The sequence below is a fragment of the Sorex araneus genome, chromosome 3 (genome assembly GCF_027595985.1).
Source record: "Sorex araneus isolate mSorAra2 chromosome 3, mSorAra2.pri, whole genome shotgun sequence".
In the NCBI taxonomy this organism is placed as follows: Eukaryota; Metazoa; Chordata; class Mammalia; order Eulipotyphla; family Soricidae; genus Sorex; species Sorex araneus.
The window spans coordinates 227,510,203-227,524,072 of record NC_073304.1 but is presented as its reverse complement, the minus strand read 5'-3'; the positions used below and the strand labels follow the sequence as shown (position 1 = coordinate 227,524,072).

The window sequence follows — 13,870 nt, the reverse complement described above, 5'->3', positions numbered from 1 at the left end:
AATTGCATGAGGAGGAGGGGAGAGGAGGAAGGAGGGGAGGAAGGAGGGGAGGAGGAATGGGAGGGGAGGAGGAGGAGTGAGGAGAGAGAGGAGAGTGGAAGAGGGGAGAGGAAATGGGAGAAAAGGGAGGGGAGAGGGGAGGGGAGAGGGGAGGGGTGGGGAAGGGGAGGGAGGAGAGAAGGAGGGGGGCAGAGGGGAGCGAGGGTGAGGGAGGGAGAGGAGAGGTTAGGTTAGATTTACTGTTGGGGCTGGAGAGAGCTTAGGGCCCTCTGGGGGGGGGGCCCGGGTTCACCCCCAATCTGAGTGATCCCTGAGCACTGCCAGGTGTGGCCTCAACCCTAAATAACGATGTTGCTGCCGACGCCCTAGTGCTCGGCGTGCCAGTGACATCCTGCAGGCTGCTGGACCCCACCAGGCCTCAGTTTCCCTAACGAACTCAGCCTCTGTGGTTGCTCGTGAGCCCTCGGAGGTGCTGGGGGGCCCTTTTCCTCTTGGCGGTGCTGGGGGGCCCTCGTGCTAAACCCCCACAGACTCAGAAGGGGCGTCTTGGTTTTCCTCGGCACGTCCTGGACCCCAGACCTGCCACTGTCCCTCGGGCACCGCTGCCCTCTTCTCTCTGGCTTGCACGAATCAACTCAGATCCAGTCTCCCTTCCACTCACATCGTTTCAAATTCCCAAGACCCGACTCTTTCTTGTCTGTGGAGCTCAAAGTCCAGACCGGCCCTGGGCTCCTCCGGGATGAGGTCGGGGCTCCGCCCAGCCCTGGGCACTGCCGAGTTACACCCGCGTCCGCTGCACGCAGCATCCTGCAAAGCTCTGCCCTGGCAGCTGCCACCTCTCATCCCCTAGCAACCGGGGGCACTGATGGGAAGCCAAGAAGGGGCTGGCTGTTCCTCCCGGGGAGGTCAGCCCTGTCCCCAGAGTGGCCTGGGCTTGGCCGCCTGAGCTCGTGGACAGGACACTGCAGCCGCATGGGGTGGTACCCGCCTCCCACGAGCGGGGCGAGGGCTCCCCCAGACAGCAGGGGTGGTGAACGGGCGCTGGACAGTCGGGGCCGAAAGGTCCCCCATCCTGGAAAAGAGTGCCCACTCCCTCTCCCTCCCCCACCCCGGTCAACAGCAGGAGGGACACTTGGATGGGGGAGGGGCAGCCGGTGTCCCTGCTGAGCTGTCCTGTGGGACCCCTGGGCCCCGGACATGAGGGACTCCGAGCTGCCTCAGTGTCTGCTTTCCTGTTTTACAAGAGGGACGCGCGGAAGGACACTGGGGGGTGGACACTGGTGGGCGGCCTGACACTGGACATTGGCAGTGGGTCTGGCGTGGGCAGGCCTCACCTGGGCTGGAGAGGGCTCTGTCCACTCCCTCCAGCCCACGGGTCACCCCTCTGGTCACTGTCAGCACCGGGGCTACCTCGCCCATGGCTGGGCAGGTCACGCCACTCCCCTGCCTCTCACTCCTGTTCAGCCACGGGGCTGAGGGGCCAGGCCACATGGCTGCACCCAGTCCACTGGCCACGCTCCAAGTGGCAGTGGCCAGGCTGTGTGAGCCTGACTGGCCTCAGAAGCAACGCCACAGGCGTGGACGCTCCCAGAGGGACCCCAGGCCTGGGCGTGGCCAGAGGCTCCCCGGACGGTTCTAGAACAGAGCTTCCCACAGTGGGCACGAGCCTGCAGCGCGGGCTCTAGAGAGGTGGGTGGGGCGATCAGAGCCTGGGGGGGGGCAACCAGAGAGGCTCCTGCGTGTTCTCTGAGAGGCAGACTTCCAGGGGCGCTGGGTGAGGTTTCTTCAGCAAAGGGGGCCGTGGGCAGATAAGCCTGGGCACCTCTGCACTTCCGGCAGCTCCGAAGCCCTGGGGGACCGAGGGTTGGGGGTGTGGCTGGTGTGCCCAGCCTACCTCCTCTTCCCCAGCTCCAACCCCACTCTCAGCCCGGGGGCGCCCCCTAAAGGATCCTGTGGTTTCCCTGGTGGGGACTCTGACGCCCGTTCATCGATTGCACGTGCCCTGCCCCTTCCTCGCACTCTGCCACCGGGGTCAAGTGAGGTCTGAGGAACTGCATCCTCAAGGGAGACCTCCCTAAGAAGCCTTCGCTGCCGTCTTCCTCCTCCTGGGAGACGCCCATGCCTGCTTCCTCAAGCCCTCCTGGCAGGGAGCTGGAAGTCCACAGAGAACACTCCTGCTCCCGTCTCCCAGCCCCGTGCACTCCGGCAGACAACCCCACCACAGACCCCCCCCAAGCTGGGGGACTGGGTCCCTCCAGACCGGAAGGATGCAAGGCACCGACAATGCACCTTTGTGTATCTTCACCCTGTGTCAGACGCAGTGGGCTGCTGAATGAACGAATGCATAGAATGAATGGAGGGGGGTGGATGGATGCTTGGCTGGATGAAGAAGTGAATGAATGAATGTGTGAATGGATGAGTGGAATGAGTGTTGGACGCAAAGATGAATGAATATGTGAGTTGCATGAATGAATGCGTGAATGAATGGGTTGATGGATGCATGAATGAATGGTTGGATGGATGAATGGATGGAGGGGTGGATGAATGAATGCATAGATGAATGGATAGATGTGTGAATGAATGGTGGATGCATAGATAAAGGAATGGATGATGCATAAAGGAGTGAATGAATGAATTTGTGTATGAATGAATGGGACATGCATGGATGTGTGAATGATGAATGGATAGATAGTGAATGAATGAATGGTGGATGCATAGATGAATAGATGGATGAATGAATGAATTATTGGATGAACAAATGGTAGATGTGTACATTAATGGGTGGATGGATGATGGAGATGTGAATGAATGATGGGTGCATGGATGGGTGGATGCAGGAGTGAGTAAATGATTTGTGGATAAATGAACGGTAGATGAATAGATGAATGTATGGATGTGGGAATGAAGATGAGTGGCCGGATGGATGTGGGAATGGATGAATAGTGGATGCATAGATGAATGAATGTGTGTATGAATGAATGAATGCATAAGTGAATGAATGGGTGCTGTTACTCAGGCAAGAGGAGTTTCCAGATAGGACAAGGAGGCCTGCAAGGACCATTGAGGAAATGATGCCCACGGGAAAGAGGCAGAGGGGCCCCTGTTGTGACGCCTCCTCAGGGAACTGGGCTGGTAGTCTTTGTTGGGGGTGCTCCCAGACAGTGCTCGGGGGACCCCTGGGGCTCCCCTCCTCATGCCCAGACCCGTGGGTGGGACAGCTCTGGGCTGGGTGATGCAGTGCCGGGGACGTCAGGGGCGCCCTGCATGTGGCTTGGGGTGGGGGAAGCGGGGCGTGCGGCGGGCGTCCGTCTGGAGTCCCCGCACTCGGGACCCCGCCTGGGGCCTGCTGACAGCCCTTCCTGCCCTGCAGGCTCCGAGCCGCGCCGCGCTCTCGCCCGCAGAGCGCGCCCCCTGGCGGAGGGACGCGGCCCGCCACCCGCGCGGGGCCATGAGCGCGTGCGGGCGCCGGGCGCTGGCGCTGCTGAGCTGCGTGTTCGCCGTGTGCGGCCTGGGGCTGCTGGGCGTGGCCGTGAGCACCGACTACTGGCTCTACCTGGAGGAGGGCGTGGTCCTGCCGCAGAACCAGAGCACCGAGACCAGGATGTGCCTGCACTCGGGCCTGTGGCGCGTCTGCTTCCTGGCTGGTAAGGCGCCACCCCACCCGCACCCGCCGGCAGGCGCCCGGCACCTTGCACCCCCCCACTGCCCCCCCCCCGGGATTCTCACAGGCAGTGCCGGGGCTCAGTCCCCCTGGGCGGTGAGGGGGTGGGGGCCCGGGACAGGGGTGAGGCCAGCCTACGGGCGCCAGGTCGCCCTTTCCACTGGGTTTCGCTGTCCGGCCGCGAAGGGGCAGGGGAAAAACCCCAACAAAGGTCAAGGGTCACCCCAGCTGACCCTTCCACTCTGCAGAACGGCCCTGTCCTCCCACCCTTACCCCAGGCTCCCGCCAGCCCGTGGGGCTTGGGGTGCCCTGAGCACTGGTTCCCGAGTGCTCTGTGCAGACCTGACCGCCCCCAGAGTAGCCGCGCCCCTGCCCTGCGGAGCCTGTGGTCACCCAGCCTTTCGCCTCGGGCCCTGGGGCAGAGTGAGCTGGTCCTGGGGCCACGAGCCCTGGGACTGGGGTGCTGGCCAGGGCTGCACCCGCCTTGGGGATGGCCCTGCGGGAACTCCGGGCAGTTTGGGGTCGCCAGGACCTGGCTGCCACTGCGGCTCACCAGGCTTTGGGAACCTGCTCCAAGACCCCCTGTGCCCTGCACACACACACATGCGCACACACACACACACATGCACACATGCTCACATGCATACTCACACATGCACACACACTCGCACACATATGCACACTCACGTGCACACACATATGCACACTCACACTCACGTGCACACACACTCGAACACACACTCGCACTCACACGCATGAACGCACACTCACAGTCCCACTCACACATACATGTACACACACTCGCATACACACTCACACACATGCGCACACACACTCGGACACACACTCACACTCGCACACATGCACACACTTGAACACACACATCTGCACACACACTCACACATACATTCAGACACTCGCACACACTCACACCCACACACTCTCACACTCACACACATATGCACACAGTCCCACACATGCACTCACACATGCAAACACACAAACACGCATGCACACACACATGCTCATACACACCCAAACACACTCACTCACACACACACTCACATACACTCACACTCACACACCTGCAAACACATAACACAAACACACTCACATACACTCCCACACATACAAACACACACACATTCACTTACACACTCACGCACACACACACATACACTCGCTCACATTCTCACGGGTGGGCCTTGGCCAGCCTCCCCCTCTATCAGCCGCTTGCCCTGAGCTGGCCGAGGAGACCCTGCCGGGCTGGGTGCGGGGGGCTCGGGGCTTCTCGGGGCGAGCGTGGGGCCGGATGTGCCCGCGAGGCTGCCCACACGGTGCCCTGCGTGCAGGTGAGGAGCGCGGCCACTGCTTCACCATCGAGGACGTGATGCCCATGAACGCGCAGCTGACCTCAGAGTCCACGGTCAACGTGCTCAGTAGGTGTCGGGCCGGGCGGCCCCGGGGAGACGAGACCCTCCCGGTGCTGACGCCCAAGCCCAGGGGGCCCAGGCGACCACGGGGACCCCACCAGTGACTGGAGACCGGGCGGGGGCGGGGCACAGGGCACGGGCGTGTCCACCCCAGCCACCGCCAGCCACTGCCAGGCTGGAGTGCCGGCTCAGTCCCACCCACCCGCGGCCACCCGCGGGCCTCAGGCAGTCCTCCCTCAAGTCCAGGCATGTCCCCTGCACCCGCAGCGGGGGGCAGTCTAAGGTTGGGGGTTCTCACGCGGGGACCCCCGACCCAGGGGACAGAGGCACTCTGGGGTCCTCCTGCCCCCCTCAGCCCCTCGGGCAGACCCCGGCGGGCACGTGCGGCTCGGGAGGGTGGGCGGTGCAGGCGTGGCGGCTGACCGCGTCCTCTGTCCCCCCCACCCCCGCCAGAAATGATCCGCTCGGCCACGCCCTTCCCCCTGGTCAGCCTCTTCTTCATGTTCATCGGCTTCATCCTCAGCAACATCGGGCACATCCGCCCGCACCGGACCATCCTGGCCTTCGTCTCCGGCATCTTTTTCATCCTCTCGGGTGAGTGGCCGTGGAGGAGCTCTGGACTCCGGGGCTCCACGGGGCTTCTCTGGCCAGTCCCGGGTGGGGGCCCTCTGAGTGGGTGACGGGCAGCACCGGAGAAGGCTGGCACAGGGCGCCTCATTCCGCCTGGGGACCCCACTGCCTCTTCACACTGTGTCCTTCCCCGGCTACTTTGCAGCTCCTGCTGATGATGCAGTGTGTGTGTGTGCGTGTGTGCATGTGTGTGCGCGTGTGTGCCTGTGTGTGTGCGTGTGTGCGTCTGAGTGAGTCTGTGTCTGTCTGTGTGTATGTATGTGCGTGTGTGTCTCTGTGTGCACATGTGTGCGTGTGTGCGTCTGAGTGTGTCTGTGTCTGTGTGTGTCTGTGTATATGTGTGTGCGTGTGTCTCTGTGTGCACATATGTGCGTGTGTGCATCTGAGCGTCTGTGTCTGTGTGTGTCCGTGTGTGTGTCCGTGTGTGTCTGTGTGTCTGTGTGTGCACGCATATGCAAGGCAAATATTCTACCACCCAGCCACCTTCTGGGCTAATACTTCTGTCTGTAAAAGGGCTAAATCTTCCGACTCTTCTTTCTCTTTTGGGGCCACGCCCGTCAATGCTCAGGGCTTTTTCCTGGCTCGGGAATTACTTTTTTTTCTTTTTTTTTTTGAGAGGGGTCACACCCGGTGATACACAGGGGTTACTCCTGGCTCTGCACTCAGGAATTACTCCTCGCGGTGCTCAGGGGACCCTATGGGATGCTGGGGGTCGAACCCGGGTGGGCTGTGTGCAAGGCAAACGCCCTCCCCGCTGTGCTATCGCTCCAGCCCTGGGAATTACTCTTGGGGGTGCTGGGGGACCATCTGGGATGCCGGGGGAACCTGGGCCAGCCGCGTCAAGACAGCCGCCCTGCCCGCTGCATTCTAGCTCGGCCTTTGGAGCCGGCTCCCTTCAGCTCCAGCCCTCCCCCCTCTCTCCTGCGCAGCTGTGACTCCCTCCCGCCCCCTGGTCTGCTCAGTGCGGATGTGCCTGGCCAGACAGGTACCAGGCGGCTCCACAGTGGCTCCTGAAAGCCACCTGATGCGCCTGATGGGCGAGAAGCCTCCGGGCAGGAAGGAGGAGGGCAGAAGGGACTGGCAAACTCACACCCACACCAGGGACATGCCCGGGGCGGGGGCGGGGGAGCCAGAGGGTGAGAGAGAGGCCCAGGGGGACGGAAGGGAGTGTGGGCCAGATGGAAGGAGATGGTGCGGGAACCAAGTGTATGCAGTGCTGGGGAGGGCAGGAGGGGGCGAGGGGCGGGGCTGAGACCCAGAGGGGGGGGAGGAGGAGGAAGAGGAGGAGGAGGAGGAGGAGGAGGAGGAGGAGGAGGAGCATGGCAGGAGGTGAGAAGGGAAGGAGGAGGAGGAGGATGGCAGGAGGTGAGAAGTGAGGTGAGGGTGTCCTGTCCCCCTAAACTTATTGACGAGGGAGGGAACTGAGAAGAGATACTTGGATGGATAATGGATGGCTGAACAGAGGAAGGAGGGAAGGAAGGAAGGAAGGAAGGAAGGAAGGAAGGAAGGAAGGAAGGAAGGAAGGAAGGAAGGAAGGAAGGAAGGAAGGGAGGGAGGGAGGGAGGGAGGGAGGGAGGGAGGGAGGGGGAAGAAGGGAAGGAGGAAGTAAAGAAGGAAGGAGGGAAAGAGGGAGGGAGGGAGGGAGGGAGGATGGAGAAGAGGATAACCGGCTCAGGCCCCCGACACCCCGTTTGCCCCGAGTCCCGGGGCACCTCCATCTCCTTTCCCAGTCCCCCTGGCCGTGGCCTCTAGGAGAATCCGAGTGGCCCAGGCCACAGCGTCTCCCTCCCCTCCACCCGGCCTCTTGCCTCGCCTGCACATCCAACCTCCCCCTCCGTCCCCCTGTCCCTTGGTCCCTTCGTCTCCCACCCACCCAGCAAGCCCTCCCCGCGGGGGCAGTGTCCCCGACTGGCTCTGCAGTGGTCTTCCCCCCCTGGGCGAGGCGCTCGCTCTCTCGTCTCCCCCTGAACTGCCCCTGCACTGGCTGCGAGGCAGCTGCGTCTCCTCGCCCTTGGCTGCGGGCCCGGCGTCTCCGCGGCGTCCGTCCTTTGATAAGAGCCCACTGATAACCCAGCGGGCTCCTGGGGCAGCGGCCCGGACTTGGGTTCGAGTGGGTCACCCCTCGCTGCCCTTGGAGGTCAGCCCTCGGACAGACTCATTTACTGGAGCGGCTGCACCCCTTCTTCCTGCTGCCGGACGGGGGGCTGAGAGCAGGCCCGGGCGCTGAGCTCTGGCCCCTGCCCGGGGCTGACACGAGGGGGCCCCTCCCCGCCCGCCCTGGAGGACGATGGACGGTCACCCCGGTGGCCGCGAGTCCGTCTCACCCCGAGTTTCCCCAAAGCCTCCCTGCCCGCCAGCAGGGTCCCCATGCCCGTCCCCTGGGAATCGGACAAGAGCCCCTCGCAGGGAAGGGGTCCTGCCCAGGGGGGCCCGGGAAGGCGCCAACCCGGCTCCCGGCGCCCCCGCAGGCCTGTCGCTGGTGGTGGGCCTGGTGCTCTACATCTCCAGCATCAACGACGAGCTGCTCAACCGGCCCCGGGACGCCGACACCTACTTCAGCTACAAGTACGGCTGGGCCTTCGCCTTCGCCGCCATCTCCTTCCTCCTGACGGAGGTGAGCACCCGAAGGGGGGGAGGGAGGGGGGCCCTGGCCGGGCTCAGAGGGGCCAGGGTACCTGCTGGGACGCCTCGACTCTCCCCCCAGAACAGGCGCCCTCCCCCGTGACCCCTGCACCCAGCGTGCCCCGGGGCCCACTCTGCCCCCCGCCGTGACCCCTGCACCCCTGCACCCAGCGTGCCCCAAGGCCCACTCTGCCCCCTCCCATGACCCCTGCACCCCTGCACCCAGCATGCCTCAAGGCCCACTCTGCCCCCCGTGACCCCTGCACCCCTGCACCCCTGCACCCAGCATGCCTCAAGGCCCACTCTGCCCCCCGTGACCCCTGCACCCCTGCACCCAGCTTGCCCCAAGGCCCACTCTGCCCCCTCCCCCGTGACCCCTGCACCCCTGCACCCAGCTTGCCCCAAGGCCCACTCTGCCCCCCGTGACCCCTGCACCCCTGCACCCAGCTTGCCCCAAGGCCCACTCTGCCCCCTCCCCCGTGACCCCTGCACCCCTGCACCCAGCTTGCCCCAAGGCCCACTCTGCCCCCCGTGACCCCTGCACCCCTGCACCCAGCTTGCCCCAAGGCCCACTCTGCCCCCCATGACCCCTGCACCCCTGCACCCAGCTTGCCCCAAGGCCCACTCTGCCCCCCCCGTGACCCCTGCACCCCTGCACCCAGCGTGCCCCAAGGCCCACTCTCCCCCTGACTCCCTTCCCGCCCAGCTCCTGTGTCCTGGAGGTGCCCCCGCCCCCCCGCCCCTGCCCGGTGCCCCCAGGCACTGAGCCGTGCCCCGTGTCCCCCTGCCCGCCCGCAGAGCGCGGGGGTGATGTCCGTGTACCTGTTCATGAAGCGGTACACGGCCGAGGACATGTACCGGCCGCACCCCGGCTTCTACCGCCCGCGGCTCAGCAACTGCTCCGACTACTCGGGCCAGTTCCTGCACCCCGACGCCTGGGCGCGCGGCCGCAGCCCCTCGGACATCTCGAGCGACGCGTCCCTGCAGATGAACAGCAGCTACCCCGCCCTGCTCAAGTGCCCCGACTACGACCAGATGTCGTCCTCGCCCTGCTGAGCCGAGCCCCCCACCCCCCCGGACACCCAGGACGGCCCGCCCGCGTCCCCCCTGCCCTGCCCTGCCCCACGCCCACCGTGATGGCCCCGGCTGGTGTCCGGCCTCTGTGGCTGACCGCTCCCCTCTTGCCCCTGGAAGGGGGTGTCCAGGCTCGTGTCTGTCCCCGGGTGCCAGGCCTGGCCCAGAGCTTGCCCTGCTGACCGCTGGCCGCTGGCCTGGCCCCACGGCCGTGACGTGAGCCCAGCGCCGGGGGAAGTTGGGGGGGAACCTGGAATTCTGGCTGCTTCTGAGTCCCGGCCCTGACCCCCGGGAAACCCTGGTCCCACTGCCCCCCGCCCCCCACACCTGAACTGTCCCTCCTCCCTGCAGGTTCTGCGCAGCCACCGAGCCCTGGTCCCCTCAGGGGCCGCGTGGGGGCCCCGGGCCCCCTCAACTGACATCACTCGGAGGTGGCCGTCGCTAACAATGTCTTAATTCACCGGCTCCCTAGAGACCATCTTCCCGGGGGCCTGCGATGCCTTAACCCCAAGCCCCACGGCTGCGGGCGGGAGTGTTCGAACCCGGCCACTGCGGGCAGGGAGGGCCTCTGGGCCGGGGCCGGGACTGGCAGCCCCTGGACCATTTTGGGAAACCTGAGGCGCAGGGGCCGGCCTTTCGGGGGCCCCTCGGGAGGGTGGGGCATGGGAGGGCGGCTTCTCCCTTCGTACCTTCCCGGGGACCGAGTCTCCCCCACTCCTGGTCCCCCGCCGGCCAGCTGTCCCCTCACTCTCCTAAGGTCCGGAGTCAGGGGTCACTGGCCTGGAGGTGGCACTGGAGGGGGGAGACAGTGCGGGTGGGCCCGTGTGGGCGGGACCTCACCCCCCTACCCCTGTCTCCTGGGCTTGCAGCTGTTGTCTGCGCCCCCAGCCTGTGTCCTGGCCCGTCAGAGCAGAGAACGCGCCCTCCCGCCCCCCAGTTTTAACTTCATCACCAGCTTCAGGCCAGCCGCGTCCTGGGGTACGCAGGAGGGGAGGGTCCCATGCGAGCCTGGGGGCCGCGAGGCCATACGAGCATCACAGACTCAGCTGAGTCTGGGGGTCAGACGGAAGGGGAGGGAGGAGATAGATCCTCAGCCACTGATGCTCCAGCGCCACCCTGCCCTGAGGGGCTTGGCTTGGATGATTTTCAGGACACCCACCCCCCCCCGCCTCCCCTACACACAAATACACCCCAGCTCTGAAGATTCAGCCCCGTGTAGAAAGCTCCAGATCGCTCTCGTCCTGTGGCATCTCACCCTGCCCGTCACCCGGGCCCCGATTTCCTCCCCACGTCAATCACCAGGGGCACGTTCCAGAAGATTCCGAGTCCTCCCCCAGCGCCCCGCGTCTTCCTTGTGCCCCTCGCGATCGTCTGCCGCCGTGCAGGGCTTGCTTCTGTGTGTGTGAAATAGAACCCGCTCGTGCCAACACCGGCCGCTGTCCGTCCGTCCGTCTGTGACGTCCTGAAGGGGAAACCTGGGCGGGCGGGTCCTGAGCTGCCGCGTCAGCCTCGGTGCTGGGGTCATGCGCGTCGGGGGAGGCGGTTCCTGTCCTCTGGGTGCGCAGAGGGTGCATGCAGAGTCACCGCACGAGGCCCCGTTGTCTCCGTCAGCTTCTAAGCGACTCGCAGCCCGGGGCCCGTCTGCAGCCTCTCCACCACCCGAGGGGTCCGGCCGGCCATGCAGGTGCCGGCTCCGTCTCCTGAACCCCCACGCCGCACACTTCGTGCCGCGCTGTAAGGGGCATACTCACGGGTGGGGGGGGGAGTGGCTCAAAGGGGACTGCATGTGCTTGTGCATTGAGGGGAGGCCCGGGGCTAGCCCCCACATCACTGGGCCTGAATCCTGCCCCCACCCAGCGCTGCGGGGGTGGCTCGGATGGCCCACGCTCACAAAATGGGCCCCGGAGATTAAGAAATCAAGGCGTGGGGGCCCGGAGCCATAGCACAGCGGGGAAGGCGTTTGCCTCGCATGTGGCCGACCTGGATTCGATCCCCGGCACCCCATATGGTCCCTCGAGCACCGCCTGGAGTGATTCCTGACCCAGAGCCAGGAGCAACCCCTGAACATACCCCCCCCAAAAAAAGTATGAGAAGTGGGGGCTAGAAGCAGCTGGTGTCTCCAGCCACGCTCCCCTGGTTCCCTCCACCAGGACTCGCACCCTCCTTCCGCCCAGCCAGGACGCGGGCCCACCCCGCTCCCGGCCCCCAGGGAGCCTGCTGAGGAATGCTTTCTCCTTGGTGCCACATGGGGAGCGAGTAGGTGGGTGTCGCCCCGGCCAACCCATGTTCCCCAGCCCCGTGCTGTGCCAGGGCTCTCCTCAACAGTGCTCGGGTCACTCCTTTTGCTAGATAAGAGGGGTGCCTTCAGTCTCCCCAGGAAACGGGCCCAAGCTAGGAGCACCCAGGAAGGGGTATGGGGACAGAAAAGTGTGGTGAGGAACTGGCCCACAGAGGGTGGAGGCTGGGGAAGCTCACAGTCTGATGGGGGAGGTCAGCAAGCCGGAGACCCCGAGACACCCGAGATGCCTGCTGGCAGATTTCCTCCTTACTGTGTAAGTGTGTGTGTTGGGTGTAGTGTCTGTGTATTAGATGTGGTGTGCTGTGTGTGCGTATTGGGGTGTGTGTGTTGGATGTGGTGTGTGGTGGGTGTGTTGGGTATGTGTGGTGTGTGTGGTGTGGTGTGTGTATGGTGTGGTGTGTGGTGTCTGTGTTGGGGGTGTGTGTTGGGGGTGTATTGGGTGTGTGTGTGTGTTGGATATGGTTTATGTATTGGATGCAGTGTGTGTGTTGGGGGTGTGTGTGTTGGGTGTGCATGTGTATTGGATGTGGTATGTGTATTGGATATGGGTGTGTGTTGGATGTGGTGTGTGTTGGGTGTGGTGTGTGTGGTGCATGTGTTGGATGTTGTGTATGTTGGGTATGGTGTGGGGTTGGGGATGTGTGTGTGTTGGGTGTGGTGTGGGGGTGGTGTGGGGGTGTTGGGTATGGGGTATGTGTGTGTTGGGTACAGGGGGGGTGTGTATGTGTGTGTGTTGGGTATGGGGTGTGTGTGCATGTGTGTATGTTGGGTATGGGGTGTGTGTGTGTTGGGTATGGTGTGTGTGTGTGGGTATGGGGTATGTGTGTGTGTTGGGTATGGGTGTGTGGGGAGGTATGGGGTATGGGTATGTGTGTTGGGTATGGGGGTGTGTGTGTTGGTACGAGGTGTGTGTGTGTGTTGGGTATGGGGTTTGTGTGTGGGGGTATGGGGTATGTGTGTGTGTTGGGTATGGGGTGTGTGTGTGGGTATGGTGTATGTGTGTGTTGGGTATGAGTGTGTGTGTGTGTTGGTATGGGGTGTGTGTGTGTGTGTGTGTGTTGGTATGGGGGGGTGTTGGTACTGGTGTGTGTGTGTGTGTGTGTGTGTGTGTGTGTTGGGTGCAGACTGTGTGTCCGCTGTCCCCGAGGGGCCTCAGAGCGGAGAGTGTGGACTGTGCGGGTCAGCTCCGCCTGAGCCTGTGGTCAGCTCAGCTCACCCGGCCCTGCGGCCCCCACAGCAGCTTCGCCTTGAAGGCGTTTGCGCCAGAGCCGCCCGGAGATCAGCTCTGAAGCTCAGACAGGACGGGCAGGGGCGGTGTCTGGGCCTGGGTCGGCTGAGTCGAGGGGGGGGGGGCGGGGCAAAAAGCACATTCTGTGTGTCCACGTGGGCACGGCCACACGCGCGCGCACACACACACACTCACACAGACACGTGGACCTGCACCCCTGCTCACGCATGCGCGCTCGCCCGCGGCCCCTCCCCACGACATTCTGGCGACAGCCCCCACCTCAGAGTCTCGGGAGCCCAGCCAGGGCCACCCCATTTGCACCCAAGGTCCAGCGGTCACCCCGGGCGCTCCGGGGCACCAGGTCAGAGCCACGGACGCAGAAATGCACCGATGCTCTTTGCCCGGTGCTCTTTGCGGGGCGGGTGCAGAGGCCCCATGAGCCGCGCCTGCGGGCCCCGTGGCTTCACACCACGTCGGAAATCGCTGCGGAACCAACCTCCCCCAGGCGGCCACTCCCCGCGCCTCGCCGGCTAGCGCAGAGGAGAGGCGGGAAGAGCTCCGGGCTCGTCCTCGCACCCCAACCGCCCCCTCCCCGAGCAGGGCCCCTGCACACAGGCCCAGGCCAGCCCCTGGGCCCCATTTCCCGCCGGCTCCTGGGCCCGCAGATGGAAAGGCTCCTGGGAGCCGTGGGCGGGGATCCGGGGGTCCGGACCCCGACGGCTGTTTCCGGGGCTTCCGCGGAACCCCGCCCGCCGCGCCCGGCCTGGGAGGTGACAAGCGGGGCGCAAGCAGGTGCCACGTGGCCTCCCGGGGACGTTGTTTTGGAAACCGGAGTCGACGGTGTGACTCGGTATCCCCACCCAGCCGGGGTCACCAGCGGGGAGAGGATGGCAGAGTGCAGACCCCACGGAGGGGTGAGCACC

The 13,870-nt window shown here is 64.5% G+C and overlaps 1 protein-coding gene across 1 annotated transcript in view; it reads left to right on the top strand.

Annotated features, from left to right (window-relative positions):
• Positions 1-10,849, top strand: part of CACNG5 (calcium voltage-gated channel auxiliary subunit gamma 5) — a 34,436-nt gene extending 23,587 nt beyond the window's left edge. The window contains exons 2-6 of the mRNA XM_004617984.2: positions 3,371-3,644; positions 5,014-5,100; positions 5,548-5,688; positions 8,193-8,338; positions 9,145-10,849. Of these exons, the coding sequence (XP_004618041.1) occupies positions 3,449-3,644; positions 5,014-5,100; positions 5,548-5,688; positions 8,193-8,338; positions 9,145-9,402 (828 nt within the window). The 5' untranslated portion in view covers positions 3,371-3,448 and the 3' untranslated portion in view covers positions 9,403-10,849. The remainder of the gene's footprint in view (positions 1-3,370; positions 3,645-5,013; positions 5,101-5,547; positions 5,689-8,192; positions 8,339-9,144) is intronic.
• The last annotated feature ends 3,021 nt before the right edge of the window (positions 10,850-13,870 follow it).